The sequence below is a fragment of the Anabrus simplex genome, chromosome X (assembly GCF_040414725.1).
Source record: "Anabrus simplex isolate iqAnaSimp1 chromosome X, ASM4041472v1, whole genome shotgun sequence".
Lineage (NCBI taxonomy): Eukaryota > Metazoa > Arthropoda > Insecta > Orthoptera > Tettigoniidae > Anabrus > Anabrus simplex.
In genome coordinates this window covers 163,759,345-163,778,286 of record NC_090279.1, presented here as the reverse complement: position 1 = coordinate 163,778,286, position 18,942 = coordinate 163,759,345, and the positions used below count along the sequence as shown (strand labels likewise).

The 18,942-nt window shown below is 37.3% G+C and overlaps 1 protein-coding gene across 1 annotated transcript in view; it reads right to left on the bottom strand.

Annotated features, from left to right (window-relative positions):
• LOC136886744 (fatty acid synthase) overlaps positions 1–18,942 on the bottom strand; it is a 198,915-nt gene that overhangs the window by 38,578 nt on the left and 141,395 nt on the right. Inside the window, exons 25-29 of the mRNA XM_067159548.2 lie at positions 18,651–18,830; positions 12,789–12,987; positions 9,348–9,531; positions 6,392–6,537; positions 2,678–2,925 (exon numbers count right to left, since the gene is read on the bottom strand). Of these exons, the coding sequence (XP_067015649.2) occupies positions 2,678–2,925; positions 6,392–6,537; positions 9,348–9,531; positions 12,789–12,987; positions 18,651–18,830 (957 nt within the window). The remainder of the gene's footprint in view (positions 1–2,677; positions 2,926–6,391; positions 6,538–9,347; positions 9,532–12,788; positions 12,988–18,650; positions 18,831–18,942) is intronic.

Genomic DNA, 18,942 nt, shown 5'->3' with positions numbered 1-18,942 from the left:
GTTTCAGGTTGACTGTTCCACTGTGATCCGACCAGTCTTTTCAAGAGATTATTCCTGGAGATTATACAGTTCAAACAGTGCTCCATGAAGGTAAGACATCTATCAAGCATCATTCCTAGGTATTTTGGATTGTCACTGTGCTCCAGTTTTACCCCTGACCATACTATCTATAACCTACGAGTGGCTTTCCTGTTTCTCAAATGAAAAGCACACACTTGTGTCTTTGAAAGTTTTGGTTTAAGATGGATTGTACTGTAGTATCTTGACAGAACTTCAAAGCATTCGTTAGGGTGTTCTCCACTGATTCAAAGTCTGTACTTTGAATGGCCAGAGCGAGATCATTAGCATACAAAAAACTCCTGCTGTTGGGGGCAATAGGTTGACCACTGATGTATATATTGAACAGAGTTGGAGCCAGCACACTTCCTTGGGAGAGGCCTTTCTTCTGTAATCTCCATTGACTGTGCTGTCCTTGGAAGTCAATGAAGAACCCGTGATTCTGCAGGAGACTTGCATTGAACCTCGTAAGGTTAAAAACCATACTCAGGTTGTAGATCTTAACTAATAGAAGCTGATGATTGACGGTGTCATATGCTGATGTTAAATCAACAAATACTACTCCTGTCACCTTACGAGCTTTGAAACCATCTCTTATAAACAGTGTAAAATTAAGCAGTGTCCAGTGTAGTTTTAACAAGGATGAAATCCAGCTTGCTGAGGGATAATAGGCAAGAGATGGTTTAAGATCTTTCTTTCAAGCAATTTATAAAGTTGACACAGCAATGCAACTGGTCTAAAATTCTCTGGATTGTTTCCTTCTTTACCAGGTTTCAGCAAAACAATCACTCAGCTCCTCCACCATATTTTTGGAATTTGACTACTGTTCATGCAATTATTGAAGAGTTGGAGAATCCGTTCCTTTGTTGCTACACCAAGATGCTTAATTTGCTCGGTTCTTATGTCATCCAAGCAGGCTGATTTTCCAATTTTACTCTGTTTGATAGCCTTCTCTAATTCTTCCATGCTGAATAAAAGTTCAAAGAGGTTATTTTCCTTTTGTTCACTTCTTTGCAGTTTGGTGTTTTGAATTTGTGAGTGGATGTCCCATTCAGCAGTAACTGATGAGCTATTTGACTGGCAGTGATATCATGATACAAAGTGGTATCAGTCGGATCATTACTTAGGCATCTCAGAAGTCTCCAAGCCTCTTTTCAGATCCAAATTTTCTACTGTTTCAATCCATTGATTCCCTTTTGTCTCATTTATAACAGAAATGAGTTTGTCTCCTGCTTCCATAGTTATTGCACTCAAAGGAGTTTCTGCAAATAAGTTGTTTTATTCTGAGTAAAGTGACTTGATCTGAAGTGAGCGTGGGGATATAAGATGTTCATTAGCCACTAGGAATAGACAGTCTGGAACATCTCTTCACAGCCATGGTGAAAGCAGAAAACATTCCAGTACTGGTTCTCTACAAGACACCTTGGCATCTAACAATTCTGTAAATCTCTGCTGGTCTGCCTTTCTAAAATTAAACCTAGTCCAAAAAGTTACCTTCTGAAATCCAACAGCAGAAAATATTTGACAGGTTATTGGTCTATGCTGAGACTTTGGTATCGGAGAACAGACAGATTTTATATATTGTTCGCTGATATTACTGGAACTGAATATGAGGTCAGGATTGTAGCTCCGTCTCCAACTGCCATTGATAAATGATGCAGGTAGTTTTGCATCATGTATTAGGGTAAGTTAGTTCATTTCTGCCCATTTTTGTACTGCTGCCCCATTTTCTAGTCTGAAAATCGGTTCTGAACCAAAAATTGTGTGTTGATAAGACTGTCAAATTTTAATAATAGTACAACCATCAATACTGTTTTAATGTAATGACTTGGGTATTTTATGATGATTAAATTTCAAGACCAAGGTTTGGTATTTTCTAAGAGGAAAATCAAGGCAACACTATCGATAAATTCCAATAAAATCGAGCAAGTATCCATCGGATCTTAGCTTGCAGTTGAAAGTCCAAATGATCTGATGTTATGTATTCTCCATTTCTCTCTATGGATTTGAAAGTTGGACCCTTGACCAAAATATAAAGAAAAGAATTGTTGCTTCTGAAATGTATCTGTACCATTGTATCTTATGAATACCCTGGGTGCTGAAAATTTTTAATGATGAAGTCTTTCATAGGGTGAAGAAGAAAAGAAAAAAAACCCTGCTGCTCACTATAAAAAAGAGAAAGACTCTATATCTAAGGCACATTGTGAGAGGTAAGAGGTACCAACTGTTACAACTTACAATCAAGGCAAAGATAGAAGGGAAAAGGTCTGCTGAGTGTCAGAGGAATTCATGGCTGAAGACATTCAAAGATGCCACAACTGCATGTCAAAAGAGGCTTTCCTTCCATGCTGCAACATCACATTCAGAGCTGGCTACATGGACTGCCAACCACATTTAAGAGAAGGTGTCTTAAGAAGAAGATATTCATTGAGACACTGGCTGTGAAAGCTTAAGCTGTTATACAAACACTACAGGTTTGGGAGAAAAGCAAGTGTACTAAGGAAGATCAGATAGGAGAAATGAAAGACAGGAATCTGACTAAAAACAGCAGAAACAATGACACACTGAACTGTGGTGCCATGATCCATTTCTGGAAACTTCGCAATACTTGTTTACTTACCACAGCAAGATTGAAGATTCCTCCAACAGGAGCTAAATTATTTGCTTCAGTCAATAGCTGCTGAACACCACTGAATGTGGAGATGTCCTGAGTGGAAATGAACACTTTGACTCCATAGCTACGCCATGTGCAAACTCGAGAACTCTGGTAACCAGAAGTTACTCCTTTGCGAGAAACCAGCACTAAGTGTCTTGCTCTTCTAAGTACCAACCAGTCGGCAAGCTCCAGTCCAAATCCTCCCAAACCACCTTAATACAAACAATAAAAATCAAAATAAGAGTCTGTCTCATTATACACTAACAATTACAGAAGAACTTTATTGTTAAAATTCAAACATTGACTCTTTTTACAGTACACTCCCAATAATTCATGTAAAGGTTCTTTAAGCAACCTAAGAGGGAAATAAATACTTGGGTAAGAAAGCTAACAGGAGCAAAATATAGGAAATAAGTACATTTATTTTTAAAATAGACTGCAATGTGCATTACTTATTCCTGCTTTTGACCTAGGGTTTCTGTAAGTTGAGTTGCTAAAAAAATGTAGCTTTTATGACAGCAATAAAAAATGTTTAACAACAAAACAAAAATTGGAAATTATAGAAAAATTTGAGAAAGCAGAAGGCGATAGTAGTATCTCTCTGTGGATCAATGGTAAAGTGCTAGCCCCTGGATCCCAAGATTTTGGGTTCAAACCCAGCACAGGTAGTTAGAATTTTAAAGGGCCAAGAAAATTCCATTACACACTCCATGTCATATGATGTCAGCATGGTCTCTAGTTATGATCTCTAGTTATACATTTGGTCTTCAATGGACAAAATTATTTACAAAACTCAGCGATGGTCCCCCAAGAGCGATCTGTGTTACTCTACCATCTGGTAGAAAAAAAAACAGCACATCAAAACTGACAAGCAGGAAGCTTGGCTGGAATCAAATTTAATATGCCTGCAATCGTCGCCATAAGACATATCTGTGTCGGTGCGACGTAAAGCAAATAGAAAAAAAAAAAAAAGCCTGCACATAAGGTTGGTGTTAGGAAGGTCATCCAGCCGTAAAACTGCGCCAAATACACATGCATTGCCAACCTCAAAAATAAGGAAAGAGATCAAGAAAATGAAGGAGAATGAATTAGTGATAATGAATGAATGAATGAATGAATCTGTCATAAAAGGAAGCTATTTTGTTCACAAGAATGGTGTACAGTAGAAGTCTGCTATAGCAAGAACTCCATTATAACGACAGTTTTTTTCCTGTCCCTTAAAAATCCCTCTATTAAACTGTGAATTATCCTTCGGTTACAGTGAGAACCCTATCACAGATGCATCCATTATTATGAGCGATTAAGAGTGTGTAATTTTTTCCATTATCAATATTTATGCACTCCAGAAATTATATTGAATGCAATCGATCATCTTTGGTGTAGATCTTTTGTTCTTACTTCAACATTTCAACTTGAAGGCGATATCAGAGTCGATTAGTAATACTCATCGACTGATGTTCTATAAGCACAATTTCAAATGAAAGAGAACATGCTTTTGTAATAAATGCATAAATAACTTGGCCGATAGCAGTAGTTAGAAATAAAGGATGAAGTAAAGGATCACTTAATTTTAAAACTATGTACTGAAATTAAGCAAGAATTTGATACACCTCAAGATAAGGCGCAGAGTGGATGACTGATTTCGGAGGTTAGTTTATTCAGTAAAACCTTGTTAGGCATTTCTGCAGGGGACAAGGAAAGATAATGTATAAAGCAAGAAAACATACTATTGAATACATGAATAAAAATTATTCAACACGAATATATAAACACTTATGTTCTTTTCCAACATGCATGCATTTTATGTCATGTATGTACGGGTACAGTGAAAGATATGTGCTATCTAGCATTTCTAAAGATGGGATGAGAGTACTAAAAGGCGTGAAAAAGATGAGAGAACAAATGTAAAAACATTGTATTAAAAAGTGTGTAAAACACCTGACAACACATATGTATAAAAACGTTTGCAGTGGGGTCCCGTAAAAGTATCAGTGCATTATTGCAGATCACACTCTTCGACCATGAATTATTTGGAGGTTAAACTCGGTCATGTGCGAGAGAAATGACTTGGACCGTCATCTTGAATGCGACATCACTTTGACTGACGCGAGTCAAAACTCGAAGGTGCAAGTTTCAATATACACGCCACCGTTGAAAGATGCGGTTGTCTGTCCACTTCCTGAACTTTGTTTTCGTTAATAAGTGATTTCATGATGCTTTGTCTTTTAGGCAAGCTCTACATTGAGGAAGTGTTACTATGTAATAAATATATATTCTTTGGACATATCATGAGGATGCAGGATTCGAGACTTCTGAAACAACTAGTACAACACAATCTTGTCTCAAAAAATACCACAACAGGATGTAAATGGATAAGAGAAGTAAGAGAGGATCTGAAGGAAATAGGCCTTACAATGGAAGACACCACAAATAAGATAAAAATTGAATGTGAAACTCAAGAATACAAACCTCCGCTTTACCCTTACAGGAAACAAACCAACAACAGGCATATTTTCAACTGAGGAATGGGCATGAAGATCGAAGCGTCTGAAGAAGTACTGGGAGGACCGCAAAGCCTGAACAATCCCTTCAAAGAGACCTGAACAATGGACTGACTAAAGTGATCCTATGCGGTCATAGAAAAAGAAGAAGAAGAAGATATATATATATATATATATAACAGGGCTAACACAAGACAAAATGCACCAAGCTAGTCAACTTCACACGGTTATGTTCCTAATCCTTACGTAGTCTATCACGCGACAAATATTTGCTACTGTTCACTGCATCATTCAAAACGATACATTTCTAACTTCTGAATGGAATGCAAAATACAAGCACAAACAGGCTTACTAGGTTATTCAGCAATATCAATGAAATAAAGACAGCAAAACTGAACTTACCTGAGGCTAATTACTTGCTTCCCAAGCTATAATTTATTCTCTAATGATCCGGAATTCAAGGCCATTTCCCATTTTCACATAACTTTCCCCAACATGCCTCCTGTGACAGGGGTTCTAATCTGTGTTGGAAATCATGTTTCTTTCACAAGGGATGACAAAGAACAATTTTGATATGATGTGAATCAGGACTTTGAATTCATGACGTGCTAAACGAGAAATCGTCTTAATGAGGAACGCGCACTACGAGGTTTCACTGTATTTTCTCGTGGTTGGTTAAATATTGGAAAGGCTATTCCCGAGTAAGTTATAGCGAAAAGGTTATCATTACTCTACTGGTGCTTGAAATATGTTTTCATGATACATATGAGAGTAAGTTAGGTTAGGTGACTCTGTTTGAATAAGAAAATGGAAACGTTTGCCACAGAAGCCACTGGAGTGATACTACTACAATTTTTCAGAATAAAATTAACATCCACGTTCACGTCTCAGAATTAGAAAAGCAACTTAAGAGTAAGCCGCAGTATGGAAATCTGCAAAAATGCAAGTTTTGAACAAACAGATTGTCGTTGCATACTGATTGTAATGAGTATGGTGTTTTTCCTGACTTTTATGAAAAAGTAGGATATAACGACAATCCGCAATAGTGAGTAAATTTTCCGCCATTATGAATTCTCGCTATAACAGACTTCTACTGTATTTGCTATCAGAGTTATTGTTAAAATCATAAATAAACTTGTTTGATTGATTGAACAAACTATAGCATAAATTTCCTTACCTGCCACAACGTAGCAGAGGTTTGGATCACAGTAGAATCGTGGTCTGGCCTTCATTATTTTAAGAGATGGCATTGCATTCCTCTCAGGCTCTTCCTCTCTTATTTTAATCATCACCTTCCCTATGTGCTTTCCTGAAGCCATAAACCTGAAAAATACAATATTTTATTAATTAATCTTCTGAATCTTTCTATTTCTATTTATTCATCTTTGGAAGAGTGTAGAGAAAATACCAAGGGTGGCTTGATATAATAAATGGGAAGACTGAATTATATGAATTGAGGATAATATGGAGAAAAAATGATGTTCATGGTAGAGTATGACATCCATGGAGTCTTACTGTACTGTACCATTTTATACCTCATGCGCAGACCGTCGAGATGTGACCTACTGCTGATATTCTGTAGTACATTTTTTTTATGGACATTTTTTGATCCAGCATTCAGGAGAAAGCAGTGGTACTTGCTCTTTTCTATCAAGGACTCGCATTATCCTTCATGACAATACACAGTGTCACACAATTAACCGTCTGATGGATCTCCTGTGTATCTGATGATGAGGCGTATTCTAGGCCCAAAACTTGCTGGCGGACAGTACCAACTCAGAGGCAGATAGGAAATCAAACTATACACAAATATTCACAGTGACATTCTATGGACATATTAAAAGAATGCATCCAGACAGACTTACAAAACAAACAGATGAATTCTATAAAAATGGGAGTAAAGCCATAACAAACACAATGAAATGGACTGGTGAAATCAAAACTGATTTGAAACAGGCAGGAATTACACCAGCAGATGACCAAAACAGGGTAATCTTCAGATCCAAAATTCACAAATGGCAAGTTGACCAAGAGGAAAGACCAAAGAAGTAGACTGGAACAACCTGGTCTGAAGACAGAAAGCAAGCCCGCAGTAAAAGAATGAAATAAATATGGGCACAAAGAAAGGCAAATACACGCTTCTAAGTACTTTGTGTAGTCCTAATGAGTTTTTTCACATATGTAATGTTATTAGTTTTACGTCCCACTAACTACACTTATGATTTTTAGAGTGACCAAGGTACCAGAATTTTCTTGCACAGGATTTCTTTAATGTCACATCTGCTTCTGTCTTTGTAAATTTCTTCTCATTAAATTGTGCAATGTCTCTCCCTTATTTTGTAATCTTCTTCAACCTGGTCAAACCACCTCCTTCTGAGACATTTAACTGGTCTTTTTCCAGGCACCATCCTCTCTAAGTACTTCCTAGTAATCTGCAGCTCTCATTCTTTCCTCCATTGTCAAGCTCACTTCCAGTTTCCCTCTTGTACTTAATCACCAAGAGAGTATTGGTCTTCTTAACATTGATTTCAATCTTCTTTTGTTTAAGGCACCTTTCAGGATTTCTAAAATACAATTCATATTTTCTTCAGATTTTGTGTTTACTATATATTATCCACAAACCTTTTACAGAGTTTATTTTCTATTAGCTTTGATTTGTTTAGATCTTCTTGACACTATTATATATTTTGAATTTTATGAATGCCAGATGGTGTCAATCCCAATTGTAACAGGTTTTCAGTCCACTAGGATGACAAACACATGAGGGGAAGTGTCCCAGAATGAGGTGATTTGACCAGAATGGGGAATTCCTCAAGGCAGTATTATCGGACCTTTATGTTTTCTTATATATATAAATGATATGAGTAAAGGAGTGGGATTGGAGGTAAGGCTTTTTGCGGATGATGTTATTCTCTATAGAGTGATAAATAAGTTACAAGATTGTGAGCAACTGCAACGTGACCTCGAAAATGTTGTGAGATGGACAGCAGGCAATGGTATGTTGATAAACGGGGTTAAAAGTCAGGTTGTGAGATTCACAAATAGGAAAAGTCCTCTCAGTTTTAATTACTGCGTTGATGGGGTGAAAGTTCCTTTTGGGGATCATTGTAAGTATCTAGGTGTTAATATAAGGAAAGATCTTCATTGGGGTAATCACATAAATGGGATTGTAAATAAAGGGTACACATCTCTGCACGTGGTTATAAGGGTGTTTAGGGGTTGTAGTAAGGATGTAAAGGAGAGGGCATATAAGTCTCTGGTAAGACCCCAACTAGAGTATGGTTCCAGTGTATGGGACCCTCACCAGGATTACCTGATTCAAGAACTGGAAAAAATCCAAAGAAAAGCAGCTCGATTTGTTCTGGGTGATTTCCGACAAAAGAGTAGCGTTACAAAAATGTTGCAAAGTTTGGGTTGGGAAGAATTGAGAGAAAGAAGAAGAGCTGCTCGACTAAGTGGTATGTTCCGAGCTGTCAGTGGAGAGATGGCGTGGAATGACATTAGTAGACGAATAAGTTTGAGTGGCGTTTATAAAAGTAGGAAAGATCACAGTATGAAGATAAAGTTGGAATTCAAGAGGACAAATTGGGGCAAATATTCATTTATAGGAAGGGGAGTTAGGGATTGGAATAACTTACCAAGGGAGACGTTCAATAAATTTCCAATTTCTTTGAAATCATTTAGGAAAAGGCTAGGAAAGCAACAGATAGGAAATCTGCCACCTGGGTGATTGCCCTAAATGCAGATCAGTATTGATTGATTGATTGATTGATTGATTGATTGATTGATTGATTGATTGATCTAAAAAAAAGAGAATGATTGAATTGGCTGTCTAAGAAGCCACCTGCTCACAGCGTCTGGATTATTACAAAACTACTTGCAAACCATCCACTTCATGGCCTGTATCAATAAATTAATCAATAAATCAAGAAAAGAAATTGTTCCACAGGCTATTTTACCAAAAATGTGTAGCTGATGATGTTTAGTCAACCTAAACTTGTAAATTAAATTTGCTAAAGGCAAAATAAAAGGTACTGAATGGGTAGAATAATTTCTGCTTGATTTATTGACAAAACTACTTGACGATGTGTGTGTTCCTCTCTATTCCCAACCTTTGGAATCTCTTCACTTACCTGTAAGCTTGCTCAACTTCATCTTCACCGAACACCTTGTAAGTCTTCAGCGGACGAACAGCGCCGCTTTTCAGACCATTATAAATAAGATCACTCATCATCTTCTTGGTGGATTCATCAGCATGTGGTAGGGTATCAAGCATTATTCCATGGTAAGATATACCCCGCAAAAATAAATCCATACCTGCAAGAGAAATTAATTCATTATTCAAGAAATAAATTTAAAAATTACAGCATGTCTCAGGATGCAGTTTGAAGAGGGAATAGGGGTGTTTTCTCCCCCTCTAGTATTTTATCCCCTCCCCCCTATTTCTTAACAAGCTTTTCCAGTTATTTCCCAACCATTGGATAATATGTAATTTAATGGAAGAGCATGTCACATTTAGATGGATCATTGTTTTTTTGCTGCCTTTGGTCATCCATGAGTAGTTATCCAAGAGTGGACAACCCATTATTTTAGCTCTTCTACTCTTACTGTGGTTATACACGATTTCTCTGTGTCACACAATTCTTGTACTAGATCATTCTCCAGTCTCTGCTTAACATGTTGACGAGCAGACAGATCTTTCAAACTAGCAAAGTCAATATTAGATTTTCTTACGAGTTTTTTTTTTTTTCTTCTTCTTCCAGGTAGAGGCAGAGCTGAGCAAGCAGAAAGGGTCTGATATTCAGTCTGATACTGGAGTGATTCCTAATACTGCTGCTCAGCTTCACTGTTGACAGTGAAGGCCAATCTGCTACGGTGATCTGCAGTGTCATCTCTTATGTAGTATACTGAACAGTTGTCCACTGCACAATCTGTAAGCATCACACCTTGCCTATACCAAGAATTGAAATGTGGCTTCATTTCTTGGATATTATTGCATAAATTATGAGTCAGGTCAGAATCATCCTGCTACTGTATGTGACAGTAGATGGTACTACCTCCGACTGTCTAGCTGAAGTTTAAAAGGCCATTACCCAACTTGACACTCACAGCGGAGACCAACAGCTATGGGCGGAGGAGTCCTCCCTTTGGCGGCCAGTTGAAGCCTTTGTGTTGGAAATGACACATTCACCAGAAAGGAGAACATAGTCAATGGTTTAGATGCCGGAAGAGGACCCCAGTCCCAACGGCAGATAAAACAGAAGAACTTTCTCCTGTCAGCAATATCTGTATTTTAATGAAATGTTTGCCAAAGCCTCTGTACTCCTGAGGAGCGGTCTAAAGTTACACCTGGCAGTAGGTATGAAATGCTTCTGGGAGTGGCGACCCGACCATAATACTGTAACAGCCTATATATGATATGGTACTTCTAACCTTGCCTCGTAAAAGGTTAGGGCGTACTCTGCAAGTGACGCGCAGTTCCTTGCGTACTGGGGGAACTGTGATAATTGGATGACCAGTATCCAACAACATGAAAGTAAGTATAATCAACCTTACAGGAAAGGCAGAAGTGGTGGATTTTACAGGGAAAGAGGGTATAGAAATGATGGGTTTGAGCGAAGTTAAAGGAAAGGGAAATTAAATGAAATGGCGTGTGACTTTTAGTGCCGGCAGTGTCCGAGGACATGTTCGGCTCGCCAGGTCAGGTTTTTTATTTGATGCCAGCGCGTTGTGATGAGGGTGAAATGATGATGTTGACGATACATATACCTAGCTCCCCATGACAGCGAAATTAACCAATGATGGTTAAAATTCCCTACCTTGCAGGGAATTGAACCCGGAACTCCTGTGACCGAAGGCCAGCATGCTAACAATTTAGCCATGGAGCCGGACAAATGAAAGGTGAAAGGAAAGAAGAGAATGAGGAAAGGAAATATGAGGATATAATTGTACGTTATACTGGAGTGTTGGCCAAGAGGCGACAAATGGAGTAGGCTTAATAATTTCAAAACAGCTGGAGGAGTATGTGGATCTGGTAGAGTACATCAGCGACAGGATAATGAAAATTAGACTGAGAATGAGGAACGAAGATGAAGGACTTCATACGAGTGTATGCACCACAGACAGGGAACAAGGAGGAGGATACTGCGAAATTTCTGGAGAAACTAGAACAGGAGATAATTGATGTCGAAGAAATTATAATATGAGACTTAAGTGCACAGGTGGGAAATGAAAGAAAAGGAAAGGAAAGGAAGAAGTAATCGGACCAAAAGGATATGGGAAAAGAAGTGAAGGAGAGAAACTAGTTGAGTTTTGTGAGAGGAATGGAATGATTGGTTTTGGAATAAAAACAGCAGGAATATTACAAGATATGGCTGGGGTGACTGAAGATAAAATCAGTAATTGATTACTTTCTGGTGGAAAGGACAAATCGCAGACAGTTGATGGATGTAACAGCTTTACCAAAAGCATTCAATGGAGACCATAGAGTTAAGATAGCAGAAATGTGAGCAGGGAAAATGGAAAAATTAAAGGAAAAATGAATGATGGTGAATGAAATTGGGTAAGGTGGTGGAAGGAATCAGCTATGGCCTATGAACATGAACTGTCCCAGCATTTGCCAGGAAGTGAAAAAGGAAACCACAGAAAATGATTCTCAGGGTAAGTGACAGTGGGTTTCGAACCCACGTATCTCCCGAATGCAGAGCTTTGACTCCATAGCGCATTAGAGCGAACTTGCCAGGTTCGATCCTGACGTAGTCCGGTCGTGTTTGAAGGTGCTCAAATACATCAGCCTCGTTTCATGAGATTTACTGGCATGTAAAAGAAATCCTGTGGGGCAAAATTCCAGCACCTCAGCATCTCCAAAAACCATCAAAAGTAGTTAGTGGTGTGTAAAAACAACATTATTATTATTATTATTATTATTATTATTATTATTATTATTATTATTATTATTATTATTATTATTCACACCACCTGGTCATGTTGTAGTTTCATTAACAAACTCTTTTCTTCTTCTTCACATGTGTACTAATGTTTTCATAAATATAGGGCAGGGAGGAGGGATTAGCTCAGTGGTTTAGCTCCAGGCTTCGCACCTGGAAAGCAGAGGTTCAAATCCCAGTCAAGTATGAGTTTAAATTTTGATCTCAAAAGTTCTGTAGCGTCAGGAAGCCTTACCTTACAACCCTAGCCAAATCAAAATAATTCTAGGTGGCTCCAGCAACCACAGAAATAACTGGAATAAGCTGAAGAAACTTGTAAATATTGTGCTCGACCAACTGAAAAATTTAAGAGGTTATATTATTTGTGTACCTGCTTCTAAACAGGGTATATTAAGTCTTCACAGTCTTCTCTGTATCGGTATTAATTACATCGAGGAAAATAAGTCTTCAGAATGACATACTCATCCATCTGTCGTCTGTATTGGTATTAATTAATTAGGGAAATTGTGACTAAAGGGACTGTAATCTGTATGTAATATAACATATTTAGTCGAATTTAATAGGAAAGCCATGATAAGTCACTTCCAAGAGGAATAGGAGTGAAAAAGTAATTACAAATCAACTTACTGAGCTGGTTGTTGTTCGCCATGTCAAACTTGCCAATCTCAAGGAAACGCCCTCCTCTGGCAAGACATCTTACAGAGGCCTGTAACTTCTCCTCAGCTAGTGAATTGAGAACAAGGTCGACACCTCTGCCTCCAGTTTCACGCATTACCATTGCTTCAAACGATGTGTCACGAGAATTGCCAATATGCTCATCTGGAATCTACAAATACAACAGAAGCCCTTCAAAAAAAGAATTACTTAATTTTCAACACACAAAATTTAATATTTATTTTAAATAGAAAGAAGACAAACATGAAATATATATCTGAGAAAAAATGTCCCGAAGAAGGCTAAACACAATGTGGGAGAAGGAACAACAAAAAGTAAAGCCAAATACAAAGGAAAAACACCATATTTTATGCAGAGAAGAATTCATCAAAGCACCAATGAACAGTATTGGTGCCTTCGCCAGAAAGGGACAAGTTTCTGTAACATTATGATCCAGTTTGAATTCATGAATCTATAGCACATCTCTACCTTCAATTGCAAAGCAGAGTAAGTAGAGTATTACCGGATTTCTACTACCGCATTGCGAGACTGAGAATTCACGAGTTCAACTGAATTTCCTTGAATAATTTCATCAAAATATGCATAATGTAATATAATGTTACCAGTATGTACTGTGTTTTTATGAGTTAAAAGTTTATATGTAACGGAATATAAAAGGAAATTTTAAATCTCGGCTGAGTGGCTCAGATGGTTGAGGCGCAGGCCTTCTGATCCCAATTTGGCAGGTTCAATCCTGGTAAAGTCTGGTGGTATTTAAAGGTGCTCGAATACGTCAGCCTCATGCCGGTAGTTTGACTGGCACGCAAAAGAACTCCTGCGGGACTAATTCTGGCACCTCGGTTTCTCCGAAAACAGTAAAATTAGTTAGCAGGACTTAAAGCCAATAACATTATTATTATATACTCAAAATTTTAATTCAGTTTGATAAGTTTTAATCATGCAAAGAACATGACATCAAATTTTCAATGCAAAAAGACAGTTGACTTTTTACATGCATGAAATGTTTATTATATTATTAATTATGGTAGTAAATAAATAAATAAATAAATAAATAAATAAATAAATAAATAAATAAATAAATAAATAAATACACAATAATAATTGTATCATATTTGCATAATCAAATGTGCCATGTGAATTACCTGTTAATCACAGTCACTGTACATGACCAAGGATGACACTCCCTTCTTAACTGCAGTTGCCAAGGACAGAGTTGAGGTGACGATGACGACGATGATGATGATGAAGATGAAGTGGATGAAGACAGGTGTATTAAAAATTGTTCTTTGTCATCTTAATGTTTGTTCATTCTTCAGAGGTCTTTTTCATTTTATTTCACTTTCTCCAGATAGCTTGTCCAGCCTTCAGCTGGGGCATACCCATGTGTTATTAAGGTTGCCATATCCATGGACTTAAATGCTGTCTTGTTGAATTCTACATTAAACTTCGGTTGTGCCTGTACCATTCCTCAACCAATGAGCTTGTCTGGTGGTAAATCAAGTGTAATTCTTTTTAGTTGCCTATCGGTCTCTTCTAACGGTTATTTTCCTACACCATGGTTAGCCGGTTCAAGTCCCGTTGATGGAAAAAATTCACCATCAGAATGTTGGCTGGCAGAGTAGGAGAGGTGATGGTATACAATAATTCTAATCACTAGATGGTGTGCCAAAAGCCTGGATTCAATTTCAAATCTATCTGCAGTGTTTGTATGGACATGTGATGCTGTTCATGGTTATTTTTCCATTGGATGGAGAGATGTTAAGCCTTGAGCAGACCCTTGGTGTTGTTCGATGGGAGTAGACTACGTGCTGACACCAGATTTCACCCTCTCCCTACATTATTATCGTCATCACATCCTACGCAGGTCACCTGTACACATCAAATAGAAAGACCTGCACTAGGTGAGCCAAATATGTCCTTAGACACTTCCACCACTAAAAGCAATGCACTAAATGAAATAAATGACACTGAGTCTCGCATTTATCCATGACCCTAAACCTTTTCATGTGTTTAGTTTTATTTTCGCAGATGTTCTTGAAACACCCTGCTTTTTTTGTTCCTTCCTAACCTTCAGAACACCTTGATGCTATGAAAGCTTCCTTCATTGCATTACCCACATTTACAGTTTTAAGGAAGTATTAAAGCACATTCAACATTTTCCTTCCCTTGTAGGCTGCCGGTTTTGTGTATTTCATGTGTTTCACCTTCCGTAGTTCATTTAATAAACACCCATGTTAAAACAAAATAACAAAGAATGAATATGAACAATATAGATTACACTGATTTACAAGTAGTAGATATCTGACATGATGTTTACTGTTTCTAGTGCAGTTTTCCATGCTGATATCAAATTCAAAAACTGTTTTGCTGCATCACTTCAGGTTTTGAAGATTTAACAAAGTTTTATTTTTCATGAACAGCATCCATCGAGAACTGTTTTCATTCTTTTTTCATTATTTTTCACAAAAAAACCAAACACTCTCATTTTTTTCTTTTTTTATTGTCAGAGAAAGTGGACATTAAGGCATCCAGAGGCTGCATAAATTCACCAAATCTGTTTTGCTATGTGTGAGGCTGTGTAACAAAGAAATCCAATATGTGCCATTTGATGCATTTGCATTAATCTTAGCTAAAGCCATGTTCATTAGTACTACATGTAACATTCAGTGCTCTAGTGAAACTTCTGTCCATGTGTTGCTTTTCTTGGTACAATGTTAAAAATATGTAAATGGTTGACTTTGTATATCTCAATAATGGTGGGTGATAAAGACAAATGGTTTGCATATTTTCAATCAACATGTTTCAGTTGTCTTAGAACGTGTGGTGGAAACCAAGATATCTGCAGAAAGTCATATTTTGTTGATCAGTGTAATTTACTTACTGGACATGCCACTTTGCTCTTTTCATACACATAACACGTCACACCTCAGGGCAAAGCAATAAACTGGTTGAAAGGATGTTGCAGAGGAAAATGCCTGAGTAAGAGCTCTCTAAATCTTTGATAAGAATTACCTTAAAACCCATATTTATATACCGGTAAGTTAATGACATAAACACCTGTAAACAAATTGTTACTGATATGAGAGCTTGTATATGGTTTTAATTGTCTTTCTTTCTTTCTTCCTTTCTTCTTCTTCTTCTTCTTCTTCTTAAGATGCCATCTCCCTACGAAAGTTGCCAATCCAGTTGATTTTATAATTACTTGCAAAACAGCAGCTCGAAAGAGTTCAATAGAAGTTCTTCCACAGCACTGGCCTAACCATTAAGCCAAGAATTTATCCTTCTCTCCACAGATCTTCATTTTTCAATTTTCCCCTCAATGATGAGTGTACTCTGGTATCTGATTCTGGCTTCCAATGTTTCCTCCACTAACCTGTGTGTTGAATCACCCAGTCCTCAAGCATGCAGCATGTCCAGTAGTGTATTCCTGTCTAAAAAGTCTATGAAGGTCACGATCACGTTTTTCGTTTCCTAAGTTTGTATACGTCGTTTGTGTATTTAGTGAAGATTCTTAGGTTCATATGTTTTGCTATAGATACCGGTAATTTCATGACAGATGCCATCTGCAATGTAGTTTTATAAAATTGTCATATGTTTAATAATAATAATAATAATAATAATAATAATAATAATAATAATCTATATATATAAAATAAGAGTTTTGTCTGTACATTGCTCAGAATTTGAAAATAATGGTATTTCTGTATTGGTCATGTCCATAATAACGAGAAAATGCACTTTTTACTTTTCCGTAATTTCTGTCTGTCTGTCTGTCTGTCTGTCTGTCTGTACACGTATCACGAGAAAATGGTTGAAGAGAATTTAATAAAAATCGGTATGTGAAGTCGGGCGATGAGCCACTACAATCTAGGCTATAAATTATTTTACTCACGCTGAGTGAAATGGTTGTTTAGGGGAAGGCCTAAAATTGTTCTCCACTATTTATGTTATTAGTGGTCTAATGAAAATCGGTGTGTGAAGTCAGGGGATGAGCCTCTACAATCTAGGCTATACATTATTTTACTCACGCTGAGTGAAATGGTAGTTTAGGGGAAGACCTAAAATTGAATTCTCAACTATTTATGTTATTAGTGGTCGTATTTTAAAGAAAATGGGTATGCAAAGTTGAGGAATAAATTGCTACAATCTAGGCTGTCAATAATTGTATTCACGCTGAGAAAAATGGTAGTTTAGGGGAAGGCCTAAAATTTAATTCTCAAATATTGTTGTTGTTAGTAGTCCTATCTTGATGAAAATCGGTATGCAAAGTCAGGAAATAAGTCGCTATAGTCTAGGCTGTAAATTATTTTATTCACGCTGAGTGAAATGGTAGTTTAAGGGAAGGCCTAAAATGTAATTCTCAAATATTTCTTATTAGAGGTGTAATCGATGAATGCTACATAGCTAAGGTTATACAGTATTAAATTTCCTATTATTCATGTCTTATACATTGTTACCGTACTGGCTATGATCACAAAGATATTCTTGAATTTGGATTTTTGTTACTAAGTCCATATCAGCGCCGAGTAACGAGAAAATGGGTAAACAGTATTTAATGAAAATCGGTATGTAAAGTCGGAGAATAAGAAACTACAGTTTACGGTATAAAATATTTTACAAATCACAGAGTCGAAAGAAAACTAAATGTGTAGGCCTACAATATAGAAAGCTCATAACACTGATCAACAATAACATTACATTGACCATTGTTTGTCGTGATGTGCTTTGTGTCTTCTGTTGTCCCTCATCTCCGGTAGATAGGATTACTGCTGCGTACAGAGTACTTTTTAATTGATTTACGTCGCACCGACATAGATAGGTTTTATGGCGATGATGTGATAGGAAAGGGCTAGGAGTGCCTTAGGCCTTAATTAAGGTACATGCCCAGCATTTGAGTGGTGTGAAAGTGGGAAACCACGGAATACCATCTTCAGCGCTGCCGACAATGGGGTTCGAATCCACTATCTCTCGGATGCAAGCTCACAGCTGCGCACCGCTAACCACACGGTCAACTCACCCAGTCGTACAGAGTGCAACAGCCGGCCTGAATATTGATACGAGGTAGCTGGGGAGTTAGATAACTTTCTTCTTTAGCATGCCATTCCCCTGGTTTATACATTTGCTGATACTACTGGTACGTAACACACTAGATCATCTTAGCATTCGGGCTATTCAATCCCTACTCTGAGGACTATTAGATTGGCACCGCAATCTAACCGCAGCACTGTTCGTTATAAAACATGCGGCTTTCCATTTGATCGAGTATTTTATGTGATAGAATTGCTTTTAATCGCTACATTCATACTTACCGTTTTTGTAATGACCTTCATACTTACCGTTTTTGTAATGACCTATGTTGATTTCAGTTAGGAAAACCACAAAATCAATCTTTCTGAGAATCCTGTAGCGAAGCATGGGTACATCAGCTAGTAATAATAATAATAATAATAATAATAATAATAATAATAATAATAATAATAATAATAATAATAAAACTTAGATATAACTTGATTTGTCATTTCTTTATTTTGTTCCTTTACATTATTTAACACTAATTTTTTTCTTCCACCGATCTGTTATAAGATAAATGTTATGAAATGCTTAAAAGAAAGTAGAATGTAAGTTCCATAAACCACTGAACTGTAGGGATTATGAATATTTGTTGCTGAATTTATTTTGGTATGTTGGTGGTATACTGAGACACCCTTGAACTCCTTGTGTGAAAGATGGCATAGAAAGCTTTGTATTCAGACATGATGAACAAGGTGAATGTGGCAGTATTTTCTGCACAACCTGGTGCTATAGTTCACTCACCTGTGGAAACTCCTTCTTGATGAATTCCCTTTTCTCTTTTGTTCCAACAGTGGTGAAGACATTCAATCCATAATGCAAAGCCACATGAATGGCTGCCTGGCCAACTCCACCAGTACCAGAGTGGATCAGGACTGACTCACCCTTCTTGATGTGCCCGACCACCAGGAAAGCGTACAGTACCTGGAACACATGGGCAGAGTACAGAAAAGCAGCATGCTGATTTGAACGCTAGGATAGTAAAGAGTGACTGAGAGAAGAATGTAATGTGAATTATCAGCAAAAACTTAGCTCA